Below are 27911 nucleotides of genomic sequence, written 5' to 3'. Positions count from 1 at the left end.
CTGAACAAAAAAACAAATAAAGATTTGTGGCTCATATAATTTTGGATGGCTAATAATAGTGTCATTACATAAAAATAAGACAAATGTGAGGAAAACACTATCAAATGAATAATAATAGAATACAACAAAAATAGCACGAGACAAAGTAATTTTGTCTCAAATTGCTAAAATTTATTGGTAGAAGAGTAGTATAAAAGAAAAGTTTGTGTAAAGAATAAATTAGCTTCTGGGCACCTCTCTCTCTACCTGAGAAGGAGGAGCCTTAGGTCAACTCACTCAAAGTTTCCTTTCAATTCTCATGCAATAGTAAATTAAAAGGATGGAACAAACCAATAACATCATGGCTCGCACCCTTTTCCTCATGACATTGCTTTTCACCATTGTGGTTGTGGTACATGGACGTGGACACCATAAAGGTGCATATGGTCGTAACATGATTGCTCATAATGTCACTTATGATGGTAAGTCATTGTTCATCAATGGAAGGCGTGAGCTACTTATTTCTGGTTCCATCCACTACCCACGAAGCATGCCAGATGTAAGTTACTTTCATAATAATATCATTGTAATATTACATTATTTTCATGCGAAGAAACAAAATTATATGGTTCATCACACGTGTTTGTACATAAACAATGTAGATGTGGCCTGTCCTTCTTGATAATGCAAGACGTGGAGGCATAAATGTTATTCAAACTTATGTGTTTTGGAATGTTCATGAGCCCCAACAAGGACAGGTGAAGTATTTGTTGTTTATTGATTTAATTGTTTTAGGACCACAAAAGCTCAAAGGGAATTTGTGAAAGTGTTTTTTTTTCTTCTGTGAACATGCAGTTTAACTTTGAAGGTAATTATGACTTAGTGAAGTTTATTAAGCTTGTTCAAGAGTATGGAATGTTTGTCACTCTTAGGGTTGGACCCTTCATCCAAGCCGAGTGGAACCACGGGTAAAATATCCATTACTTAATATGATTTTCAAATACATGATTCCTTTCCTTTGTTATTCTCAACCTTACTCTCATTCCTAATATCTTCATCAGAGGACTTCCATATTGGCTTAGGGAGGTTCCTGACATCATATTCCGCTCTGATAATGAGCCTTATAAGGTATTTCCAATCCTCCGAATATAATTCCTTTAACATGAAAATTGAATACATAATTTAAGCATTAACATTAAAATCATTTTAATTTGAAGCAACACATGCAAGCATTCGTGACAAAGATTGTACAAATGATGAAAGATGAGAAGCTCTTTGCTCCCCAAGGAGGCCCTATCATCTTAGCTCAGGTTTTGATTTTGTAACCAACCATGTGTTTAATTTCCTTTTTAGTAATCAATGTATGTAAACATGTTGCATTATTCAATGGCTCTAGATTGAGAATGAGTACAACCACATTCAACTTGCGTATGAGGAAAAGGGAGTCAACTACGTCCAATGGGCTGCAAACATGGCAGTAGCACTAGATGTTGGAGTTCCATGGGTCATGTGTAAGCAAAGAGATGCACCTGATCCAGTGGTAAGTCATGACACAATAGTGGTAACATAGCCACAAATTCTCTTCCATCTTAGCTTGATATCCTGTGATTTCATTTTTAGATCAATGCATGCAATGGAAGACACTGCGGTGATACATTCTCAGGACCAAACAAACCATACAAACCAGCCATATGGACAGAGAATTGGACCGCTCAGTAAGAAATGACTAAAAGTTTGTCCTTAGTGAATAACTTCAAAATCACGAATGCAATTAATAATACACTTTATTTGGTAATCTTGTATCAGGTATAGAGTACATGGAGATCCACCATCCCAAAGATCAGCAGAAGATATTGCATTTTCAGTTGCTCGATTTTTCTCCAAGGGTGGAAACTTGGTTAACTATTATATGGTGTTTCTCTTAGCATTTAAATCTTTTTGTACTCGTATAACTTTAGGCCAATATTTTTTTCTTAAATTTGTAACTCAATACGTAACATTTGTAGTATCACGGAGGAACAAACTTTGGTAGAACCAGTTCTGCCTTTACCACAACTCGTTATTATGATGAGGCGCCTCTCGATGAATATGGACTACAAAGAGAACCAAAATGGAGTCATTTAAGGGACGTGCACAAAGCTGTGCTCCTTTGTAGGAAGGCCATCCTTGGTGGCAATCCCAATGTGGAAAAGTTGAACGAATTCCACGAGGTAAGTATTTGACATTATTTTTAATGTTAATAGAAATAAGGTAGCATCACAAAAATAAACTAAGCTTGTATATATGTCATGTAGATTAGAACCTTTGAGAAGTTTGGAACAAACTTATGTGCTGCTTTCATCACTAACAACCATACAACAGATGCGGCCACTATTAACTTCAGGGGCACTAACTACTTTTTGCCTCCACATTCCATTAGCGTCCTCCCTGATTGCAAGACTTTAGTCTACAACACACAAAGTGTAATTAACTAACTTGTTTCTTCGTCTCCAATATGTTATCACATATAATTCACAAATGGATATTTCACTCACAAATGGTACTTGTAATAGATTGTTTCACAACATAATTCGAGGAACTACGAGAGGTCTCCCATTGCAAACAATTTCCAATGGGAGATGTTCAATGAGGCCATCCCAACAACAACAAAATTGGATATGTACCAAAATATTCCGGCAGAGCTTTACAGTTTGCTCAAGGACACCACTGATTATGCTTGGTACACCACCAGGTGAGTTTGTGTAAGCATGTTTATTTTGGAAACATTTTTATGATTGTTCTCTCTAAGGCCAACCTTTTTATTCATTGCAGCTTTGAGTTGGCCCCAGGAGACTTGCCAACAAAACCTGAAGTTCTCCCAATTCTTCGTATTATGAGTCTCGGACACACAATGGTTGCATTTGTAAATGGAGACCTCGTCGGTAAGGACACAATATATATATATATATATATATATATATATATATATATATGTGTGTGTGTGTGTGTGTGTGTGTGTGTGTGTGTGTGTGTGTGTGTGTGTGTAACATAGGTGAGTAAACATGATATTAATGTCAGATGTCTTAATTATTATGTCTCAGGAACTGCTCATGGAACTCATGAAGAAAAATCTTTTGATTTCCAACGCCCAGTTCAACTTAGGGTTGGAACTAACTATATTTCTATCTTGGCTGGCACAGTTGGATTACCTGTATGATACTTAACTTTTTCATTTTTGTGTGTTTAATGAACATCAATTAAAGTTTCAATAAATACAACAAAATAATATTGTTTCATCCTTTAAACATTGAATATACAGGATAGTGGAGCTTACATGGAACATAGATATGCAGGACCTAAGTCTATATCTATCATCGCTCTCAACACGGGAACACTTGATGTCACAACCAATATGTGGGGTCATCGGGTTAGTTGAATTATACTCTGATAGTAAAACATTGGTTCAACATGATGACAAAGTTAAATTGGTTAATTTTAATTGATAGGTTGGTCTCAAGGGTGAAGGTATGAAAGTTTACAGTGATGAAGGATCATTAAAGGCAAAATGGAAGCCGCTTAGTCCAATTCCACGCCCTCTCACCTGGTACAGGGTAAGAAATATCACACATCTAATGTGAAACAATGATATTAAGAAACAATTTAAAATTTTGTATGCTTTATATTTTTTTGTAACGATAGCATTCATTAATTTTATAGACAAGATTTGCCACTCCAGAGGGAACAGGTCCAGTTGCAATTAGGATGACTGGAATGGGCAAAGGAATGATGTGGATCAACGGTAAAAACATTGGTCGACACTGGATGAGTTTCCTCTCCCCACTTGGAAAGCCCACTCAATCAGAGTAAGCAAACCAACCACTAAAAATGAAAAATTTTATTGAAAAGAAAATAAGTGTTGTCTTAAATTTTATATAACTTGGACCAATCATTCAGGTTCCATATCCCAAGATCTTTCCTCAACCCACAAGACAACTTGCTTGTTATATTTGAAGAGGAACCATTGGCTCCAATACAGGTTGAGATTTTGAACGTGAACAGAGACACAATTTGCAGTTTAATTACAGAGAGTGATCCTCCCAATGTGAACTCATGGGTGTCTAGAAGAGGAAATTTCCATCCTATTGTGTCATACATTGCACCACAAGCCTCACTAGCATGTGCTCCTGGGAAAAAGATTACGACAGTTGAATTTGCAAGTTTTGGCAATCCAAGTGGTTATTGTGGAGAGTATGTTTTGGGAACTTGCAATACTATTGCTACAAAACAAATCGTGGAGCAAGCATGTTTGGGCAAAGAAACTTGCTCAATTGCATTAAACCGTGCAATATTTAATCAAAATGGTGTGGATCCATGCCCAGAAATACTAATAAAAACTCTTGCAATCCAAGTAAGGTGTTATTAGATGAATCAACCAAAAAATTAATTTATGTAACAGGCTGAAAATTATTTAATTTGGTCAAGAGGAGTCCAGGAGCTCAACTTATATGATTGGATTACTGTGACATCAAACATAAATTCAATATTATTTCATTATTTGTTTCTTGTCACTACTTTCAATAAAAATTCCACCAATCCAATTTTGTTCACAACTTTTGTTTTCTTTTATTTAAGTTTATTTGGTGTTGTCATTTTTATCTTTTTATATATATTATGATAAATAACGTTCTAACTACTTAAGTTTTTAATTGGAACATTTTAATCCGCTTCAATTTGATTAATTTGTATATACATCATCCTCTCCTGAAAAAGTTAGAAACATAAGCAATGTTATAACAATTATAAAATCATGTTACTATAATTTTAGGTGACACTTTTTATGTTTTTATTTTTAAAAAATGACACTTTGGTCTATCATTTGACCAATTTACTTTTAATAATATTTACTTCAAGTAAATGAAGTTAAATAGTATCATTTAGTTTTAAGTTTCATTTTATTTTATTGTTAGTTGATTTTCAAGAAAAATTAAGGGTAGTACTAAGCATAGTGAACAACGACAAGTATTACGTATCTTTCATATACATATTAAAACATAATAATTTTGTGGATGAGCTACAATATAATACTATAATTGAGAAGCAAGAAGAAAATGTAAAACTTGTGTATAGAATATTTAGCAAGTTATATGTCATTTCCAGTTTCATTACACATGTTTTCATATAGGTAGTGATACATATATAATATTAAGAAAATTATTTCAAACTAATGTTTCATATGTAATCACAAATATATGATATTTCATACACTAATTTGTGCAATGCACCATTCTTTTTAATTGTACATATTAAAATTTATTAGAGACGTAATGTCTTTAAAATTTAATACTCTTTTAATAAATATATCATAATTTTGTAATTATTAATAATTTTATCAAATAATAAAGATAAATTAGGTCTTCTTTTTTAATAAAAATAGTTGGATGATATGGATTTCATAAATTGATCCAAGCTTTCCATTATACTGGTTATAGTAATTATGTTTATAGTTGTTTTAATATACAAGAATACAAGTATTTGGTTAAAAAATTCCCCAATCTCTCGTCTGAAACCATTTCGTAGAGATATAATTAAAAAAATGAATTAAAAGTTGAATTGTTTAAAAATTATGTAAAATTAATTTTAAATCATTAAACATATCTGTAATATGTTTATCAAACTTAAATTTGAAACAGGTATTGTCTTCCATAATAAAAAGATTAATTTTAATATTTAACTAAAAGAACTCCAAATTATCACTTCCAACAATATCATAGTCCTCCTCAATCCTAATTTTTATAGAGCATGTGAAAGTTTTCACTTTGTAAATAAATCATACGGTGTTTTCATGGCGGTGCAATTTAAATTTCTTAGAATATTTTTATTAGAAGCATAAATGAAAAATAATATATATATATATATTATATATTAGTTCATACATTATCAGTGTCATGCAAATTTAAAGTTATATACCATAAAATAACACATTATCATATTATGAAAACAAGACTAAAAGCGCGATTTGCATTAAAATAAAGTAATTCTATTATTGTAAAAGAAAAAAAAAGGTAATATTGAGTTCTGTCAAATTTAATTAATTCAAAGTAACAAATTACAAAGTTTTACTTTATTTGATCTGCTTTAAACCTTTTTAAATCAGACTGTCAATTTAAAACAATTTGATGGAGTCCTGACAATTGACACTTTATAATGTATTATTGAACATGTTTATATATAGAGAGAGAAACACACGTAAATACAAATCCCACATTATCAAAATTAACATTCAAAATTAATAAAACAGAACAAATTTTAGCATATCTTAAATTTAAAAGCTAATTATAAACATTCTGTCGAGAAAAAAAAACCTCTAATAACGTGCTTCAATTCCTTAGAGTTCATTATTAATAATCTACTACTGCTTTTTCATTAGATTTCAAATAAAAAGTATTTAAAGTAAACTATTTTAAAAAAATTTATTTTACTTATTTAATTTTTGTCTATAATTATTTTTTATATCTTATTAAGTATTTTTAATTTTATAAAAACAATGAATTACAACATTACTAAAATTTTAAAACTTCAATATTACAAACTAAAGCAATACATCAGAAATAAATATAACAAAAGTTACAACAGAAAACTTATAAAAATAAATTAAATTGAAAAATAAAATTTAATAAATATCATTTGATTTTTTGAACAAAATATTTTGTTCAAACATAAATTTATCTTATAGAAATTTAATTATGTTAAAAAACCTAGAATAATAATTAGATAATAATATATTTTTGTTAAAAAAAAACTTTTTAATAACTTAATTATCGTTTTTATGTCATTTTAACATGTAGCCTACTGGTTAATTATCTTTTATCAGACAATTAGAATCTTGTCATTTAGTTTTTGCTAAACAAAAACTAACTTATACTAAAACAAATAATTAACTTATTAACAACGTTTGCTAAAAAGACATTTGTTTGAAACTCCAAATGGCAGAAGTAATAATAAAGCATACTATTTTAAATTATTTCTCTTCCCTTTACCCTTTCTTGGTACATGCTAATTGCGAATAATTGGACTTACAAACAGAATAGTGAAAAAAAAAGAATCAAAATTTCATCATTGCTATTTTATTTACAAGTTCTAACAGGTGAAAATAAATAAGAGCTCCGTAAATGATCCTACACATTGAAAATGTGGCCACCCGATTCGACTGCAATTTAAAGAATCGGGCAGTAAGCAGCAGAGAAAATACCATGCATATATCTCATCATTATTATAGAACAGACAGAAAAAGGAAACTCACCTGAGTTACACCACAACCTTGCAATTTGCATGGAGAGCACGGAAAACGAGACTATTATTTGAGACGCGAGGAGGAACCTGAATCCCAACCAAGACTTAACTGAGACTCAATAATAGAGTCAATTAAACCCTGACCCATCTATATTAACATACAGGGTAAGGTTGGTTAGTTCCAGAACTCATGATAAATCAAAGGATCCCTGCCCTTCACTGATTGCATAGAGTAGCTTCTTGTACATAACTTCCTGTTGAAAATTGGACATCATTGATCAACAACAAAAGTACTGTATTATTGGAAATAATTGCTGGGTTTTGGCTGGTTTTATAAAATGCGGAATTCAATTCCAAGAATTAATCCCAAGCAAACATGGACGAAAAGATAAAATCAATTTCATGACCCAAAGATGTTACTTGAATACCATTTTCGCTGCACCACTTCCATTTTGAAGAATAAAACAGTAGAAACTTAAAGATACACATTTTCAGCCAAAAAGTGTGAAGAGATTGCGTCACAAATCATTTATCGTATGCTGTATCGCAGTACCTTGGTAGAGTAAGGAGGAAGTTTCAGGTAATTAGCGCATGTCATCACACTAGGCAAGTCATCGTCCGCGGATTCTGAAGCTCCATTCCCGTTTGATGAAGTATTAACTGCAGTTGACGAAAGCTGCACGAGACCAAAAAAAAAAGGCCATGAATGCAACAAATGTTAACATGCATATAGAACAACAAAATTAATATACAAAAAAAAATAAAGATAAGCAACGAGTCATCTCGTTATCACAAATCTATTCCAATTACCTTCCTCACAATCGTTAGTTTTGGATTTAGAACTGCCAGCCCACCAGGTGGCAGCCTAGGTGCACCAGTAACAAATTGACAGAAGGCGCGCTGCTGCTCCGGGGTGAATTCCCCCATAATTTCAAGTAACTGAAAATAGCATCCAACAGGACAAGCATCAAAACAGAACTAGCTCTAATCTTCCGCAATACCATATGTTACTTATAATTAGAGGAGAATCATACATTAACAATAGGAGGGCTCTTTGCATTGTACCCATGGTCAAATTTTATATGATCAGCAAGTGTCTCAGCCTGCAGTAACAGTTTTACCAAAAAATATTATGATTTCAATGCTTTGTTCTATTAATTTAACTCCCAAGCAGTAATAAAATTGCGCAAAATACCTCCCACAACTCCCTCCGGCCACAAAGCAAGTAGTCTAGTTCTTGAGGAGTAAAAATTTGTAAAGATGAGATGTCAAAAACCTGCATTAAACAGCACAAGCATGCAAGTTTTGATCAGTTTTAAAGTAAATCAAACAAGAAAAAAAATACTAGTTCCCCAGCAATATCTTCTTACAAGAGACACTAGCAAAACCAGAACCACCCACCCATTTCACGAACAATTAGAATGTCAGAATTTTAACATCCAATAACCAAACATTGCGGTTTCTATTTTATGCAGGTAAAGTATGGTTGGTGATTGGGAGCAAATAAGTAAAAGGACAAGTGCATACATATAAAAATCTCCCAAGTGGAATATTCAAGCATGAGACCAAGGCAAGCACTGCATCGTTTAAGACATCAATAGAACACCAAATAACTTCGTCTTTACAGAACACAACTTAAGAACTTCAATGTAATGTCATCAAATTAATTTCATGCATCAGACATAGTCATTCGAACCTACAATAATTACAATAGTTTTATTCCACTGCGTGAGGTAAGCTTCATATATCATACAACAGCATTTCACACACTAAAACACAAAATCCTCAGGAATGCATTGGGAGACAAGTTGGGGAAGATACATAAACAAGAATGACAATGTTGCTAGATGATATTTCCCATTTCATTGGGAAGGGAAGGGGGGACACCTTTTTGAAAAATAACATGCTCCACACCAACAATGTCCAAACTTTTTAAACTAACTAATTAAAACAAACAAGAAACCTGATTAAACCCTGCTCTAAATGCCTCTATTTGCCGCATGATTCCAGTCTTGACTGTTGCATCAACCACCAAGGATATGTACTCCTCCAAATTGTTGATATCGACCTAATCATTTGGGAGCAAGTTAAGGAAATTTTTATACCACGAGAATCAAGATCCAAGAAATAGCTCAGATTAACTACGTACAGTTTCATCTCCAGCTTTCAAGGTGTACTCAGGAAAACCAGGAAGCGTAAAATCTAAGCAAAGATCTTCAACTGGCGCAGCATGAAAATGTAAGTTAAAAAGAGTATCAGTACAGCTACCACCAACAGATTCTACATAATGTTTCCGACGAACAAGGGCATTTAACTCTTGCAAAGTCTTCCCAAGCTCAGCATCAATGAACAGAAGGTCATGCAAATCAAGATCCTATAGCAAAATGAAGATCAGAAACATACACTAGAATAAGTTTACATTCAGATAAACTACAAACATCAAGATGGTTGAAACATCAACATTATACAATAACATACTTGACCAAGAACAAGCTTATAGAATGCCACTGACAATGGCAGATCCAATAGTCGTCCATCTTGAAGAGCTTTTGCCATAACACGACCCAGCAGCCGAAAATACTCAATGACTTTTGCAAATGGACTACCCTCTGATGCATCAGAATTTGTAGGCCAAGGCCGAGGAAACAAACCCATAGGAGCTAGAACAAGTTCTTTATCTCCAGCCAAATTGGGCCTAGAGCCTACACTATGCTCTCTCTTTTCATCCCCGTCAACTTCCATTTCATGTTTATTTGAAGAATGGGATCTCCACATTTGCAGTCCAACCTTTTGTAAATCATGACTTAGAATTGTATAAAACTCCAGGGTTGGGCCCAGGCCAGTGCCAACTTCACCAAAATATTCTACTTCAAGTACCGCTTTTTGGCTAGAATACATCTCCATAACTTTTGCAGCAGAATCCAAGACACGGTTTCGAGAGACACGAACTTTTTGGCGCTGTAATCTCCCAACTCTAATCTCTCTCTCAGTAGTCGATCCATGACCATCAGCACCTTGCTGCTGCTGAAGTCGATACAGTGCTCGAGATAACCCAAATGCAGTAGAATAGAAGTACTGTCGTCGAGTCTCAAAAGGAAACAAGAAAGGGCATGCTTTAGTCAACTGATAACACCATAAGGGAAGACTACCACTGCATAATGCTAGGGCATCTTGTATTTGCCTAGCCAATTTTGGAGTAAGCTTACCACTAATGAATTCCTCCTGAACAACCCTAGTATCAGTTGTAACAACTAGCTGATCAAAATTAGAGATTTTACCCTCAGCAAAGCGATCAGAAACCATTTGAGCCCTCAAACGAGGCGCAAGCTGGTTCAAACACTCCAACACACGCAGGAGTGCCAAAATATTGTAGGTGGGGTTAGATTTCTCTAGATCACACGGCAATTCTCCATACAATATACTGTCTAAAACAGAAGTCTGATGCAACTTAGCTTCTGGGCTGGAATTTGAGGCAGAGCCAGATTTGGCAGGTTTTGAAGTATTTGAACTTGATCCTCCAGTAGATGCCTTATCCGTCTGGTTTTCTGCTCTTTGATAAGTGATGGTGTAAATATCACCCCACAGACTGCTTCCATCACTGGATACATAGTCACTGCCAGCAAATCTGTCATCATCATCTTCATCTAGCACAAGCTGTTTTTGAATTGCCTGGTATATAGTCAAATTCCTATTAAGCTGCTTCCCAGCAGCAGTAAAAATTAATTTTGGAGGATCATTAGAAGTACCAAACAACAGGCGCCCATGCCTATCTCTGCCACCCCTGAAACCTCTGCTATTAGCATATCCTAGTCCAGCCATAGCAGCAGCAGCAAATGACATTGCACCCCTTGAGCTAGATGAATACCCACTCCTAAAATCAGCAGAGTCGGATCCCCTGGCTGTCACAGCTTTGCTGCTAGAACCCGAGGCTGCGATAGTCTGGCTATCGCTTGTTGCTGTAGCAACAGTACTGTCCTCAGCTGAGTCACCCAATTTCACATCATGTACTTTGTCGGGCAAACAGACAGGAAGAGAATCATCCCTCAACACCTGTACAAAGTTGGAATATGACACTGATTAGTGAAATAATAACATATCTGTTTGATAGATCCAATCTCTGAATCAACAATTAATTATCAATAGGGGTTATTAAAATATATAAGAAACAATAATAGCATTTTGGTCTCATAAATTTCAACATCTAGAACAGGAACACCTAAAACCAAATCAAAGTCTTCCAATCTACTCAACAATTAATGGTAGTATCCAATTAAGTAAACAAATATAACATCTCTTCAACTCAATAATAATAATGGATGCAATAAGCTAAATGTAGTCTTCAATCTCACAAACAACTAATGGCATCAAGAACGGTATCCTACCCAAAGATCAGAGAACGGTTGCAAGTTCAGAAAATGTAGATTTCGAGATCATGTAAAAAAATTATATGCGTTGTTGTATGAATAGAAAATAGAAAATATAAAAATATGCAGGCGGTATGTCACAAAACACATATACAAAAAGGTCTGCTAAAGTTCAAATATAACACGACAAGAAGTCAACAAAAGAAAATACTCCAAACATAACAAGAAATGACAGATTTTTTAATCGCACTAGCACAATATTGCATAATTTCACCAGTTCAGTGATCTTGATTTCTTGCAATCTTCATACAAAAAGGAAAGTGGCAGAAAGATCATGAAACTTGGAATCTTACAGTCTAGATCATACTCTTGACAACACTTGTAACAACAACTAATGGTCATGATCTGTCTGATAGACTCTATAACTATAATAATGGCATTTATGTTTGCTGAAATCTTTAAAATAGAAGACAGGAGAATAACAATGGAAGTAGATTCAATGGCAAATACAAATACATGAAAAAATTTAACTAACAAATTGAACTGAAGAAAAAGCAAAGGGGTACACAAAACTAAACATTTAAATAATTAATAGATATGAATACAAGCATAACCAAAAACAACAAAAAGGAAAAGTCTTAGCAGAAGTATAAACATACATCTTCATGGTCTTCATCCTCATCATCAGAAATATCATCATCTTCAATCATCAAAGCCTCGTCTATTTCAACAGGAGATATATCCAATTCTTCATCCTATCCCATAAAGGTAGAGAGGAAAAAATGTCAAACAACAAAAAGGCCTTAAACAATAAAAGATCCCACTCAAGTAATATTCTACAGGAGACCACATCAAGTAAATATATCAACTATCTATTAGATGAAGGAAGCTCAACAATGGTTTTTATCTAAAAGAGGAGGAAAGAACAATAAGCATTAACATTAAGTATAAATAATATCCCATAATTAAATATTATAAACAAATATGTATTGAGAATAAAATTATTCTATTAATAAAACTCTTTTCCAAAATTTAGCAGCATACCTCAGAAGTTGATTCGTCATTTACAGGTTTCATTTGAGCATTTTTATCTAGAGCTGCTCTTCTGCGATTCCTGGTCTGAGGTCCTCTTGCTTCCTCCTGTGCAGCCTTTAATACAGCTTTACCCTTGCTCTTAGATGAACTTGTGCTTTTATCTTGAGATGTTTTTTTTGTAGGTGTATCTTCTATACTAAAAGATGATCTGTACATAGCTGCATGTCGACGGGTAGTTGAGGGAGTATAAGAGGAAGGAGATAAAACACCTGCCCCTGCAGGAGCTGTTCCAGATTCAGAATTTTCACCAGGTACAGTAGACTTTTGACCAGATTCACTGCGCTGGACACGAGTCCACAGAAATTCCTCAATGGCTGCTAAACTCGCTAATGGATCAATCAGTACCACATTGGAAGAATAATCCTTAAGTGACTTTTCACCCTGTGCTCGACAGAGACGCAGCTTTATGGGCTGAGATAATGCACTTAGTCCACTGGAGAGACGTGCACTCCCACTAGATGAACGAGAAGAATTACTCAGCATTACAGGGAACCGTTCCAGGGAAGACAATGCATTTTGAAGCTTCTGAACCAAGACAGTCATAGGAGCAACATCCCCATTATCAATGCTCAAAGGTAGTGCAATAGCAACAAATGACTTGAACCTTGCAAGTGCCTGTTGACGAAGTCTGGGGAGACTGGTTTCTGACATTCGATCTTTTGCAAAATACCCACAAGATAAATAACTCAACAAGGCTTCAACAACACCACTACCAATAAATTCAAAAGTAGATACACCATCACCTTTGCCAAGTTCCTTTAACATGTCAGATATCACCCCAATTAAATATTCTTCTGTGTTATTAGAATTTTCGTTGAGACCAGGTCCAGAAGCTTTAACTTTTCCCTTTGCCTTAGTTTTTTTATCATCAACACAAGTGTTCAGCTTTGTGCAGAGATTTTTCAAATGCAAAAGATCATCACTAACACCCACTTCAATAGACCCAGGATCAGAAGGAAAGTACTTGTCTTTAAAACCTCTAGCAACTGAGCTAATAGACTCCCGAATACTGGAACCAGTTGTCGGAGTTTCAACAGAACTTGTTGGCAAACCAACATTTACTGGAACTGGACTCCTCATCAAATCATCCAAATAGTTTGCATCGGGGTTTGAGTTACCACTACGCAGGCGATAGTGTCTGGGCTGAGAATGAGTTCCAGATACAGAATCACTATCCTTCTCAGCGGACGTTTGAATAGATACATTGGTTGAATTTCCAGTTGAATTTCCAGCCGAAATAAGTTGGTCAACCGCATGGACCACACCTTCTCTGACAAACATCTTAGAGAATGTTCCAGGAAGCTTTTCCATAAGAATTTCTGCAATCTGCAAGGCAGGTACCAAAACATGCGGATCTTTCCATGCTAACACACCAGCTAAGAAACTATATCATCAAATTGACAAAACATAAGTTTCTACAGAGAACATAGAGCAACAGCAATCCAGTTGAAGTTCTAGATACCTTGATATATTTGTTACACTCAACAAAGACTGAATCATCTCAGCTGTGCTGAAATACATCAATTTTCCAATGACAGAAAGACATTTGTGGCGAACAGGACCATTGACACTGGCACCATATATCTAATTCAAAAGCAGGGCAAAAATATTAGTAAGTTGTGGGATGGAAGAGGAAAGAAGTCCAGGAAAAAACTCAAATAATAAATATAGCTTAACAATGAAATCAATTTAAACATTTAACCTGCATTAAAACTGGGAGGAGATCCATCCCAAATTGCTGAAGTAACTCAGGCTGATCATTTAATAACTTCTCACGAGCTGATATCTCATGAACATTTCCGTTGGTGGTGTCTTCTTGTCTGGAAGTGCCAGCAGGACATTTTTTCACAAAATACCCTTTCACAAACAAGTTGGAGCTGACAGGAAGAGAAATGGTTCCATGTGGCAATGGAGGCAGAAGTTCATTTGCCAGATTCACAATCTCAAATATCTAAATATTAGAAAAGAGAATGGGATAAATTCATTTTTAATTAAATTAAAAGTGAACTTAAAAGTTTTAACGGATTTAAATGACGAGATCAATATCAGAGTCTATGAAAATGAACCATAGAGAGAGATGAAATAAAATTATATATAAAAAGAGAAAGAGAAATCAAAGTACATCATACCTGATCTGCCGGCCTACTTAATGCTGGTGAAAAAGAGGTGATAGAAGAAACACCAGAACCGGATAGTATATCTTTTAGAATGCCACTAATTCCAAGGAGAAGCAATGTTTTGGCTCCAAGAGGGGATCCACTGGCACATGTGGAAAGAAGGCGGATCAGACCCTGCATTAATCAATGATGTCAAAGGAACAGCCTGCCAAAGGTGAAAACATCAGACTTAGCAACAAAGATTACACTTACAGTATATGTTGGAGTGCTGAGAGAAGCCTGACCACCTCCAGAACTGCTATTAGAAATGAGAGAGGCAGCTTGTGTTACCAGTCCATGATTGCATAATTCATCTAATTTGTCTGGAGATGAGGCAAATGCTTCAGCTATTCGAGTCAGACAAACAGAGGCATGTTCCAGAACCTAGAAATATTATAATTGAAAGTTGTGAAGACACAATTAGAAAATTGGCAACACTGTCTATGGCATCATTATTTACTCAAACAATCTTTTCTTAAAACTAAGGAGTGTTGTTTCCATTTATGACAAGTATAACAACAAAAGTATAGTCCTGCCTTGGAGTCATGGTACTGAAGAAGGTTTGTCAAAAGAGGAACAGCTTCCATTACAAAGTCAGCTGCATCAGGAGGAAGCTTTTTGCACATATTTGCAGCAGTAGACAATGCCACTCGCTGAAAAATATGATCATGTCAATATAAGCTTGCTGATTAAGGGTAGCAAATGCAAAACGAATCATCACACTTCGAAAATTTTAAGCATCCTTATATGTAAGGATTTCATTGATGATTTACCTGAACTCCTGTTGAGAAGAAGTCCAAGTAAGAAAGTACAGCCATCAGAGCTCCAGCTCGAAGACAGGCAGTTGGGTGCTCCTGAGAAATCTTCTTTAGCGCTTGAAGAGACTGTTAATATCAATAATCGCATCCATTAGAATTCAATGTAGACAGCCACAGGTGTATCAAACAAAAAGAACCTCGTTGAAGACAGCAGCCCATTTTCAAGCACACTTAAACAAATGTATAGCCTTAGACAAAAAGAAACCAACCTGAGGTTTAGGAATCTCATATACAAGATAACACATTTCTAAAAAGAATTAGACGCAAAGCAATGACAACATTTTTACTAGATTCCTGATACATAAACCATCGGCAGAAAAGAGATTAAATGAGAAATAACCTGCTCAGCCAAATCCATATACTCTATCGTAAGCAGTCTCGCACAGAATATAGACACTGCCCCGTAATGCACAACAGCAGCACAAGATGAGGGAAGAACGTCGCATAAATGGGTAAGCGCCCTGGCAGCAAGTAGCATAACATCGGGGTTGCTCTCATGATTAAGCAACCCCACTAACACAGGAACAAACGAGTCAACGGAAAATGTACTGAGGGATTCTTCAGTTCCAATGGAAAGCATGTCACAAAGCTGCGACAATGCATCGAGCTGACGACCTTCTTCTCCGTCAGCACGCAATCCAGCCAGAATTTTCTTGAGTCTACCACTCTGATGAGAAGAGGACGCAGAACCACTCATAGCCGTGGCAGGAAGCAGATCATCCAAACCAGCACCAAGTTTCCGAAGAAGCCCTTGAAGGGCACTACTAGCAGACGTCAAATTCCGATGCACACCACTGTCACTATAATTATCATCGTCGTCCCCAACACCTTCACCCTCCATGTTCAACGCCAAGGCTCGCTCTCTTTCTACATCCCTAATCCCAACATCCTGTTCTTTCTCCTTCCCTTTGTCCGAATTGTCCCTTTCCAAATTCTTGCCACGGCGATCACGTCTTGACCCGGAGGATTCGTTGGTGGGGTCCATGATAGAAACGGAATTTGTGGTGGTGGTGTTAGTCCTGGCCGAACGAGAACGTGTATTAACAGTTGGGGTGTTCGGGATCGAAGAAGAGGAAGAAGAGAGACGAGAGCGTTTGGCGGAACGAGAGGTGGACGAGGATGAAGGGGCAGCTGAGGAAGCCTCCGCCCGCTTCCGACTCCGAGTTTCCATACAAAACCCAGACTCGCCTCAGTCTATCTGACCTCTCACCGATCGATTAATCCCTTGCATCTGTGCTCTATCAGATGAAGAATATATTAAATCGGCGAAAACCCTAAATCCAAGAAAATCCAAGAAAAGTCCCGAATCGGTGTCGTACGAATACGAAACCGCCTTAAATTCTTATGACCAGATTGATAAATTAACAATGAATGTAGCGAATTGGATAATGGTAATTGAGAATCTGGAGTTCGGGTAATGTATTGCGTTTAGTGTACAACACAGAAATGAAATTTTTGGATGAAAACCCTAAGTAAGGACATGTGAGAAGCAGCTAAGGGAATAAAAAAGGAACAAACAGGACACAACACAGAACAGAAATACCCCTTTTATACGTAACTTTCTTTGGACAAGCGCAGAGACACTCACTCGTCACTCTGAAACAGTGAGTCACAACTCGCTTGGTTTCTTCTCACTTCATTCAAAGTTCAAACAAATAAATTATCCACGTGTTAAAATTATATTTTTATATTCATGAATAAAATTTGAATTTAAATATTCATATTTCATAAATATATTGAGTATAATCGTATTAAAAAATAATTAAGTATATTTTTAATTTATTAAAATTGTTAACCATGTTCATTTTTAATATGATGTGTTACTTTTTTTATGCAAAAAAAACATAATATTTTTTATATAAATGTATAAACTAAAAAAATAATTAATTCGAATTCTATAGTTATTTAAATTTGAAAAATTATTTTCACTATATCAAAAAATTGTATGTACTTCATTATTTTGAATTTATATTTAATAATCTTTAATTATATTAGTGTTAAATTTTTTAAATTAATTATATTGTGATATTGTTAACTAATTAACCTTGTTACAGTTTAGATCGAACACTCTGTATCAACACAGTCAAATTCATCTGTTCTTTGATTTTTATTTCAATATTTCTTGTATATTTTAAAGTTATTAATCAACTATATCTTTCATTGGTATGAAAATATATTATAAGTTTCAAATATTATATCTTATCATTTAATTATTATTCACTACTTATGGATGAAAATTATTATTGACTTAAAAGTGTACTATTATGTCCAATCAAATATTCGACAGAAAAAATATGTTATATCTCTTAGGCTCTGTTCTTTTGAGTGGATTTGAGAGGATGGATTTGAGGGGATTTGAGAGGATTTGAAGATAATTATTTTTGTTGTTTATTTGAGTGAATTTGAAGGTAAATGAGAGTGAATTTGGAAATAATTTTTTTAATTTGTCATGTCAATACAATTCTATACTAATTCTCACAAAATTTATTTTCAAATTCACTCTCATTTACCTCCAAATTCACTCAAATAAACGACAAAAAAAATTATTTTCAAATCCTCTCAAATCCCATCAAATCCATGCTCTCAAATCCACTCAAATGAACAGGGCTTAATGTTTTCATTTTGTCTCAAAAAGTACATGCCACATTTTAAAGTTTGCAAGGTAGTAATTAAACACACACGGCTTGTTTATTAATAATGTTACTTAAAAAATTCACAATTATGTCAGCGCAATCATAGGATTCTTTTGTTCTTTAAAATATTTGTATACTATTTCATTAGTTTTACTCAAGACATATGAATAAATTACATACACGAATTAATTTCTAAAGAAAAACGTATCAAAAGTCAATTTTAAAAATAGAATAAAAATAAAAGAAAGTGAAAAAAATCAATATCCCAATCTGTTACATGATCTACTAGTGTAAAAATTAAGAGATGATAGTGTATCATAAGAATTTAAAGATTTTTTTTTTTTAAATTACATGTGACTTTCTAAATTAGGTGACAAATGAGACAATTAAAATAATAATTTAGTCCATACAGTTACAAGAGGTTTTTTTTTTAGATATATGTTAGCAGGAATAAATAAATAAATGCATAATAAAAATAATGCATTTATTAGCGTTATTACATCTTTATCAGAACTATAATTTGATTTTATTTATTTAGTAAAAATAGTGTTCTTTTTTAGGGTAAAAGAAAGTTCGTTTTTCACGTCATGGTTTGAACGTAGGAATGGTGATCCGATGAGAGCTGAAAGAGATTGGTAGTGGCGTATTTGTGAGGTGATTGCTTTTAGCAGAGGGCGAAGGAGAGAGAGAGAGAGAGAGAGAGAGAAAAGACGAAAAAGAAGAAGAAAAAGAAGAACAGAGATTGTGATCGAAACAAATTTGAGGATCGAGATGGGTTTCTTCGGCACCATATTTAGTTTTTTTGGCTTTGGATTTGGGATTTCCATGGGTCTTGCTATCGGTTATTATCTCTTTATTTATGTTCAACCCAGTGATGTGAAGGTAAGAATCACATTCCATTAAATGATTTTCAACATAATTTTGTATTTTCCCCGTTCACCAGCTCCTTTCTTTTATAAACACATTATGAATCTGTAGAATCTTGGCTCTCTTTTTTTCTACAATTGTTTAAGTTCTTCACTTATGCACTGTGCTTGGATAGGATCCTGAAATTAAACCATTGACAGAGGAAGATTCAGAAACTGTAGACCGAATGATTCCTGAAATTCCACTTTGGGTAAAGAATCCAGACTTCGATCGGGTAAGCAATTCATTGCACTTTCTGTTTATCTTTTTGTTATGAGTCTGTATAATTGCACAACCATTCATTGGTGTTTTTCTGCAGGTTGATTGGCTTAACAAACTTATAGAATATATGTGGCCTTATCTAAATAAGGTGTTCGTTTTTTCTTAAGTATATTTCTTGACATTAATCGGTTAACATGTAATTTCTTTCGTTTGATTGTTTGAACGTTTGGTTTTTCAGGCTATATGCAAAACAGCAGAGACCATTGCAAAGCCTATAATTGAAGAGCAAATACCACAATATAAAATTGATTCCGTTGAATTCGAAGAGCTAACACTAGGTTCCTTGCCGCCAACTTTTCAAGGTTAGTTTAGGTGGGAGTGATGCATTTTTGGATACAAACCTTTTAGTTTGTGCAGATAATGAAGAAATTACTAATGTTAATTTTCACCAGTTTCTCTTATTGTAAAGTAATTTAAATCACATTTATTTTTTTGGAGAGAGGTTATAATAAATAAGGAAAATGATACTTGAACAACCATTTTTGACAACATTTAGACACGCGCACACGTGTCTAAATTTGAGTGGTCCAGTTGGAAAAATTAAATGAAAATGGACCACTCAAATTTAGACACGTGTGCGCGTGTCTAAATGTTGTCAAAAATGGTTGTTCAAGTGTCATTTTCCAATAAATAAACTCAGTAAGTGTTTTTAGTTATAATAAATAAAGAATCGCAAAAGTTTTATTAAATATTTAGATCTAATTTGATTTCCACTTAAATTTGCTGATTAATTGTAACTTTATTGTTCTTAAAAAAATGATTTTTTTTATATTATGCTTTCGAATCAAGAAAGTTTGATCTATTAAATGACCCATTTTGCCATAAAATATTATTTGAGATTTGACTCATCAAAATTATAAATCACTTCATATTATCATTAGGTTTGTTAAAAATGATCTTCCATTTATTCTAGAAAAAAAAATGTGTTGTTTTATGCAATTGATTTATTTGTAAAGGACTTGTATGATATACTGTAAATGAATTTTCTCACGTTTCTCTTTGAATGCGTGAATTATTGTGAACAGGAATGAAAGTTTACGAGACCGAAGAGAAAGAATTAATCATGGAGCTTTCTGTAAAATGGGCAGCAAATCCTAATATCCTTGTTGCAGTTAAGAAATTTGGGTTGAAAGCAACGGTCCAGGTGAACATTTCATCGTGTGGAAGTGGATGAACTGAGAAAAGCTATGGGTTTCTTCATTCTAAGAGTTTTGAATTTTTGCAGGTGATGGATCTGCATGTTTTTGCTATACCGCGTATTACTTTGAAACCTTTGGTTCCAAGTTTTCCATGCTTTGCCAATATTTTCGTGTCTCTCATGGAAAAGGTTTGAATTGATTTCTTTATTATTTTCCCTACCCACTAATCACTCCAATACATGGACAACATTTTATTTAGACATGGCACACACACCATAGTATTATGTACCTTTGTAATGTTTGTGAAAGTGCAACACTTTTGAGTCCAATATGAATATATATATGTGTATATATATATGTGTGTGTATGTACACATTAATGGATCATAGGTCATTCAATTCCTATGGAAAAAGGAAATAATGAATTTCTTTTAGCTTTATGCAATATAATAAATATAAAAATACAATGCAATATAATAAATATAAAAATACAATGCAATATTTCATTGTTGAGAAAAAAATTGTTGTACACATTTTGTATTGTCATCATATTTGAAAACTTTATAATATAAGTTTAATCAATGAATGTTATTTATGAGAGTTGCCATACTTTGGTATATCAAAATGATCCATAAAAGTCGTCGTCAAGACATCAAGTGTTTTATAATTGAAAATGGTCTTCCAAAATTAAGGTTTTTCTTTTTTGGTCAACAATGGAATCTTATTAAAATGACATTTATTTTCATTTTTTGTTTGTTTGAGCATTAAAGGACTGACGGCGATTGGCCTTTTTTTTAGGTATGACTCTCCCAGCATGTCTTAGCGGATGATATAAATAATGGACCCTTATAATTTCTAACTGCACCTCCATAATTTTTAATTTATAAAAGTGACCTTCAGATTTTATCATGAAAATTTTCAGAATTTTTGGATCAAAATTTCCAAAACAAAACATCTAAAATAAGTTTTTCGGATCATATAAAATGCATTTTCAAATTAACTTTATAGAATAAGATTTCTTTAACATGAGATATTTTCCAAAATGCACTTTTCACAAAAAAAATTCTGAAATAATCTTTCCAAAACATAATTTCTCTGAAACAAACATTCCCAAACGTATATGATATCCTTGGGAAGAAGTTTTACGAACACAAACTAACCAACCCACTGTTTTAGTCTATCCCTTTCTCTCTTTCATCTTCCTCCAAATAGTGCAGCAAAGATGATTGCGGCAGTAACAGTGGGTGATGCATACAGGAAGGATATTTTAGTCTTTTTGTTTGTAGTATAGGAGTGCAATTAACAATTATGGGTGCAGGGAGAAAAAGGCCTAAATAATTAGAGACGAAACTTATCATTTATAACTGAGTAAATTATACTGACATCAAATTTTTTGTGTTGTACGTAATACTCTTATTTTTTTAAACATTAACAACAAATTTAATAAGCATAAACATTGTAATATTTTTGAAAAAAGATTACGTCAAGAAGCTTGTATGTATAATGTGTGTCAAATTAACGTAGTCAAAATGGTTATATATATATATATATATATATATATATATATATATATATATATATATATATATATATATATATATATATATATATATATATATATATATATATATATATTGTAAGCAAAGAAAATACGAGTGTAATTTATTCTTACAGTTTTGTAGTAAACCTTATTAATAATGTAATCATCAACTTTTATCTTCACTAAGTTTATTTTACTTTGAAAGTTAAGATAGCTTACGTGCATGACTCACACTTATGATTATTATTTGCAAAAGCTATTTGTTTTTATTACAACAATTAAATGATTAAATTTACAATTTTACTTTGGTATCTTTCTTCATGTAGCCATATGTTGACTTTGGGCTGAAGCTTGTAGGGGCTGATCTTATGTCTATTCCTGTACTTTACAAGTTCGTTCAGGTACGCAACTAATATTTCCTATTTTTATTTCATTCTTTCCCATAAATTTGTAATCGACTTAAAGTGATTATACCAATTTTTTAATTGAGTTAAATTGATATTCATCTCTTGTGAGTATAGTATTTTGAGGTATCATAAGTAACACAGATATATTACACAAAATAGAAAAATAAATGACAGTAAACATATTAAAAATCGATGAGATGAATACTACAGGAAAAATGCACACAGTGTTCAATTACAAAGATTTAGGGATGGATAGTTTGTGGTTTAAAATTATAATTCATACATCGTGAAAAAAAAAAGTTAATGATTTTCTTCTAGAAGATTAATTAGGTTTACGTGTGTATTTTTTGTACTTGTTTATGTTTTAGCTATTACGAGCTAATGAAAGATGTGTGACTTTTAAACAATTTTATAACATCGTTGTTTTCAGGAGATTATCAAAGATCAAGTTGCAAATATGTATCTATGGCCCAAAACTTTAGATATTCAAGTTATAGATCCATCGAAGTACGTTTATGCATTATCTGCAATATTTTATCTTACGTGTTTGTGATAGTTTTTTGGTATTTGATATTAATGAACTCTGGTGAAATTTTAGGGCACAGAAGAGGCCTGTTGGAATTTTAAATACAAAGGTTATAAGAGCAATGAAGTTAAAGAAGAAAGATCTTCTTGGTGCATCTGACCCTTATGTACAGTTAACACTTACCGAAGACACTTTGACATCGAAAAAAACTACTGTAAAGCATAAAAACTTGAATCCTGAATGGAACGAAGAATTTAGTTTGGTTGTTAAAGATCCTGAGACTCAAGCTTTAGAGTTTCAAGTTTTTGACTGGGAACAGGTCGATTTCTGAAACTTTTATTCTCTCTCTCTATATATGTATTTGGATTAAATATTGTTTTTGCACACTTAGGTTGGGAAGCATGACAAGATGGGTATGAATATTATTCCTTTGAAAGAACTTACGGTTGATGAACCTAAAGTTTTTACTCTTGAACTTTTGAAAAACTTGAATCCAAAGGATGCCCAGAATGAGAAGTCTCGGGGACAAATTGTTCTAGAATTGACATATAAACCATTTAGGAACGAAGACTTGGCCAAAAGTTTTAAGGAGCCACACCCTACAAAGAGTCCTCCCCAAGGGACTCCTCCTGGTGGAGGCTTACTTGTAGTTATAATCCATGAAGCTCAAGATGTTGAAGGAAAGTACCATACCAATCCACACGTACGCCTTATTTTCAGAGGAGAAGAGAGAAGAACTAAGGTATTAATGCATGTTACAATCAACTTACTTTTTTGTCCAAAAATGATATTTGACATAATTTTTTTACATTCACTTATACTATTCTTTTTTTACTTTTTTTTTAATTATAAAAATTCACTCTTTTCATATCATTCTACCCTTGTTAAGTCATAAAAAATATAAAGTTTTGTATTTTTTCAAGAAAAAAACGAGAAAAAAGTAAGTAAAAGTAGTATCAAATAAATATAAAAAATTTAAATGGGTAAGAATCATTTTTCTATGGCATATAAGATGGCAAAACAGAAGGAAAACCAGATAGAAAAGCAAGGCAAAGATATGATATTATTGTTTGAAACAGAGAATATAAGAGTATGTATTTAGAAAAAGAATGTAATAGAACAAACTAAAAGTGGTTGAAGCAGAGAAACTATTATCATATGATACTCATGAATGTATGATTATCATTGCAATTTATAGATAATAAAGAAAAACAGAGATCCAAGGTGGGAAGAAGAGTTTCAATTTTTGGTGGAAGAGTCTCCCACTAATGATAAATTACATGTGGAAGTTGTTAGCACTTCCTCGCGAAGCCTTCTACGGCAAAAGGTACATGATTTTTTGAATATATATAGATTTTCTGTTGGATTTTTCTATACTGTTATATCTTCAAAATACATTGAAAGATACTGATTTTGATTGTGATTTTATTGATTTGTTTTTCTTACGATGTTAGGAATCTTTGGGTTATGCTGACATTAGTCTTGCGGACGTTGTGACGAATAATAGAATCAACGAAAGGCACCATCTTATAGACTCCAAGAATGGTCGTATCCAAATAGAACTACAGTGGAGAGCTTCACAAGCTAATTAACAGAATTCTTTATGAATTTCCTCTTTTTTCTTCTTTTGAGAGTTTATTGGGGTATAATTAAGTTACATTGATTTATTTGTTAATCATGTACATGCTTGTAAAAATATCATTCGAAAGCAAAATCTAATACATGATTAATGACATATGATTTGGTTTGAACATAAATCATAAGACTAATGATGCATTATCAATGAAGTGCCAACTTGTATCTGTTTTTCGTTTTATACATTTTATGATCTTAAGTACTTCTGGTTAAAAATGAGAAACTATATAAAAATAAGGGCTTATAAATTCATAGTATTCTAAAGTTTTGAGTTGAAAATGATATTAAAATTTTATGTGTGATTATCATATGTAGGATAATACTAGTGATTGAAAATTCAGGTCCATTAGAGATATTGGTAATTTATAGTATATAAATATATGTAAATCTCATGTTATAAATTGGTGTGAGTTGAGTTAAACTTAAAAGTCTACGTCTTAAGGTCGTTTTTAACTTGAGATGAGTGTTGTAGTGACATGGTATTATCTTTTTCATTTTTATCAAGATAAAATGTATCTGTCTAGGGGAAGCAAAATCTTGTTTAAAATGTATCAAGGTGTTAGTTTTGATAATGAGAATTGCAGTATGTCCGATTTGAAAAGGAAAGAAAGGTAGAAAGGAGAAGAAAGTGAGGGAGGTGGAGATAGATGTGTAGTATCTGTAGTTGGTGTGTGTGAAAGACAATAATGTTAGCAAAGTGATAAAAATAGTTGGGGTTAAATATGTTTTTAGTCCCTGAACTATCAGACGATTTTGTTTTTAGTCCCTGCTCAGAACTTTGATGGTTTTTAGTCCTTATAGTTTTGAAACTCTGAGTAATAGTCCTTAAAAATGGACGGCGTTAAGTTTTTGTGGATGTGTCAAACGGCGATGCCACGTGAGCTGTGATCTCTGCCTCCACTCTCTGCCACGTGGAATGTTTAACTGTTGAACTTAGATTAAGCAGTTAATTACGTTGTTAATTGAAATTAGATATAGGGTTCAGAATTTGTGAAAAGTAAATATTTCAATTGGGGGGAAAACGTAGTTTTACTGCAAGCATTGTAGTGGAAAGCTTTGACAGGAAGCATTGTATCTTGATTGTCCTTGCGGTGGTGGTTGCGGTGGTCGTTCCGGTGGTCGTTCCGGTGGTCGTCAAAGACAAGCGTAAAGACAAGCTTAAAGGTAAGTTAAGCTATTGTTTTTGTTTTTCGGTTATGGTTGTTCCAATTTGTGCGTAAAGCGTTGATGTGTGAATGTAGGTCTAGAAATGGTTTTCGACATTTGTTTGCATCACATGGGGAAGTTTGTTAGTAATAAGGGGTTACAGTATGTTGGAGGAGAGATACACGTGATCAAAGGAGTTGATCCGGATCGTTGGTCATATTTTGAAGCGGTTGGAATAGTTAGAGAATTTAAGTATGATGCAGAGTTCAAACTTTGGTGGAAGGGGTCCAAACAAAGGCTGATGAATAATGTCAGATTATTGAGTGATGACAGAGAAGCACTGTACTTGGCTAATTATGCAGAGGAGAATAACGAAGAGGTAGAAATTTATGTTGAACATGTTCTTCCTAGTGAGGCAGTGGAAGTTCACTTTCTTAGTTGTGGTGAAGTGGCTGAGGAAGTGGAAGAGGGTGATGTTGAAAAAGGAAACATAGACACGGAGGAAGTGGTTTCCAAAGTGGATGAGATTGTACAAGAGGGTGGAATGGGTCTAGAAGAGGGTGAGGAAGACTGTGATGGTGGTAATGAACCGCAGGAGGTTGATAAGGGTGAGGAAGACTGTGATGGTCATGAACAGCAAGAGGTTCAAATGAGTGAGGAAGAAGAGTTTGGTGGTGGTGAAGAGGTTCAAATGAGTGAGGAAGAAGAGTATGGTGGTGGTCATGAACAGCAAGAGGTTCAAATGAGTGAGGAAGAAGAGTGTGATGGTGATGATGAGCATGAAGACGTTGAAATGGGTGAGGAAGAAGAAGAGTGTGATGGTCATGATGAACATGAAGATGTTCAAATGGGTCAGGAAGAACAAGAGTTTGTTTTTGGTGATGAATATGATTATCTTGGGGAAGAAGAGGAAGGGGGGAATGTTGTTGAGGGGGAAGTAGAAGCTTCAGCTGAAGAATGTATGGATGACAGTGAAGAAGACAGAATGGCTAATGAAGATGATGGGTTTGATGTTCAGAATGATAGGGTGGACCAATTTCGGAGAAACATTAATCCAGTTTTGGATAGGTGGAATAGAATGACAAAGAAGAAGAAATGTGTCCGTGGAAGAGGCAATGTTGGGGAAGGTTCATTTTTACTGAATGAAGAAGTTGGAGATCATGAGATCAATGAAGAATACAACAGTGATGAATTGGATTCAAATGTAGATAGTGATGAGGATGTGAGGTCAAAGGGGAAATTTAAAAAGTTTAGAAAAGATGATATGAACAAGAACTTCAGATTTGAATTGGGGATGGAGTTCTGTTCTTTAAAGGAATTCAAAAATGCACTATTGGAGCATAGTGTATTAAATGGAAAAGAGGTTAAGTTTGTGAAGAATGACCTGAACAGAGTAAGGGCAGTTTGTAAAAACAAATGTGGTTTTCTGATTATGGCTAGCAAGGTAGGAGGGAAGGAAACATTTAGGGTGAAAACCTTGGTTGGACGACACAGTTGTGGAAGGACCTTTGGAAACAAAAGTGCAAGTGTGAACTGGATTGCACAAGTATTAGTAGATAGGTTTGTAAATGTGGCTAACATGACTGTCAACCAAATAATTGATGACATTAAGAAGTCATTCAGTGTTGGAATCACTGCTTGGAAAGCTGGAAAGGCAAAGCAAATTGCCTTGGATTCTTTGGTTGGTGATGGAGAGCGACAATATGCTCGTGTATATGATTATGTGGGTGAATTGCTAAGAGTGAAGGCTGGAACATTTAAAATTAAAGTCAATCAACCCCAACCAAGTTTGCCTCCAAGATTTGGCTCATTCTATATGTGTTTGGATGGCTGTAAGCAAGGCTTTTTAGGAAGTTGCAGGCCCTTCATAGGGGTAGATGGTTGTCATCTGAAGACAACATATGGGGGTCAGCTGTTGGTGGCAGTGGGCAGAGACCCGAATGACCAATACTTCCCACTAGCTTTTGCTGTGGTTGAAAATGAATGCAAAGAGAGTTGGAGATGGTTTTTGACACTA

General features: G+C 34.0%; 3 protein-coding genes across 3 annotated transcripts; 2 read left to right on the top strand and 1 right to left on the bottom strand.

Moving 5' to 3' along the window:
• Nucleotides 1-241: 241 nt before the first annotated feature.
• LOC124832236 (beta-galactosidase 13-like) lies at nt 242-4538 on the top strand. Its single transcript, XM_047306389.2, has 17 exons — nt 242-538; nt 642-737; nt 835-947; nt 1041-1107; nt 1197-1289; nt 1376-1519; nt 1600-1694; nt 1786-1891; nt 1986-2189; nt 2274-2441; nt 2532-2710; nt 2791-2900; nt 3060-3169; nt 3278-3385; nt 3465-3569; nt 3676-3821; nt 3913-4538. The coding sequence occupies exons 1-17, from the start codon at nt 320-322 to the stop codon at nt 4379-4381; spliced, it is 2532 nt and encodes an 843-aa protein (XP_047162345.2). The 5' UTR covers nt 242-319; the 3' UTR covers nt 4382-4538.
• A 2404-nt stretch (nt 4539-6942) lies between these two features.
• Nucleotides 6943-17198, bottom strand: LOC124832232 (E3 ubiquitin-protein ligase UPL3-like). Its single transcript, XM_047306386.2, has 18 exons — nt 16022-17198; nt 15637-15747; nt 15400-15516; nt 15077-15247; nt 14837-14998; nt 14410-14658; nt 14170-14291; nt 12657-14091; nt 12272-12367; nt 9727-11298; nt 9398-9622; nt 9212-9316; nt 8444-8524; nt 8283-8351; nt 8059-8187; nt 7802-7924; nt 7259-7502; nt 6943-7165 (listed from the first exon to the last, which is right to left on the bottom strand). The coding sequence occupies exons 1-17, from the start codon at nt 16850-16852 to the stop codon at nt 7437-7439; spliced, it is 5664 nt and encodes a 1887-aa protein (XP_047162342.2). The 5' UTR covers nt 16853-17198; the 3' UTR covers nt 6943-7165; nt 7259-7436.
• Nucleotides 17199-18887: 1689 nt separating this feature from the next.
• LOC124832227 (synaptotagmin-2-like) lies at nt 18888-24705 on the top strand. Its single transcript, XM_088107497.1, has 12 exons — nt 18888-19196; nt 19357-19455; nt 19540-19590; nt 19681-19804; nt 20528-20646; nt 20728-20829; nt 22507-22581; nt 23018-23094; nt 23186-23432; nt 23505-23855; nt 24312-24440; nt 24568-24705. Exons 1-12 carry the CDS (start codon nt 19086-19088, stop codon nt 24703-24705), a joined length of 1623 nt encoding a protein of 540 aa, XP_087963623.1. The 5' UTR covers nt 18888-19085.
• Nucleotides 24706-27911: the final 3206 nt, after the last annotated feature.

This window comes from Vigna umbellata, chromosome 2, assembly GCF_029865625.1.
Source record: "Vigna umbellata cultivar VRB3 chromosome 2, Vumbellata_1.0, whole genome shotgun sequence".
Taxonomy (NCBI): domain Eukaryota; kingdom Viridiplantae; phylum Streptophyta; class Magnoliopsida; order Fabales; family Fabaceae; genus Vigna; species Vigna umbellata.
The sequence above is the reverse complement of the archived record's forward strand: the minus strand, read 5'-3'. Positions and strand labels throughout refer to the sequence as shown.

Coding starts and splice junctions, on each gene's coding strand:
- LOC124832236 (XM_047306389.2), top strand. CDS start 320: ATGGAACAAACCAATAACATCATGGCTCGCACCCTTTTCCTCATGACA. Junction 1,290..1,375: donor GCCCTATCATCTTAGCTCAG/GTTTTGATTTTG, acceptor CAATGGCTCTAG/ATTGAGAATGAGTACAACCA. Junction 3,386..3,464: donor CCAATATGTGGGGTCATCGG/GTTAGTTGAATT, acceptor TTTAATTGATAG/GTTGGTCTCAAGGGTGAAGG.
- LOC124832232 (XM_047306386.2), bottom strand. CDS start 16,852: ATGGAAACTCGGAGTCGGAAGCGGGCGGAGGCTTCCTCAGCTGCCCCT. Junction 12,368..12,656: donor ATGACGAATCAACTTCTGAG/GTATGCTGCTAA, acceptor TTTATGGGATAG/GATGAAGAATTGGATATATC. Junction 9,317..9,397: donor TGAAAGCTGGAGATGAAACT/GTACGTAGTTAA, acceptor CCAAATGATTAG/GTCGATATCAACAATTTGGA.
- LOC124832227 (XM_088107497.1), top strand. CDS start 19,086: ATGGGTTTCTTCGGCACCATATTTAGTTTTTTTGGCTTTGGATTTGGG. Junction 19,805..20,527: donor CTTGCCGCCAACTTTTCAAG/GTTAGTTTAGGT, acceptor TATTGTGAACAG/GAATGAAAGTTTACGAGACC. Junction 20,830..22,506: donor TCGTGTCTCTCATGGAAAAG/GTTTGAATTGAT, acceptor TTCTTCATGTAG/CCATATGTTGACTTTGGGCT.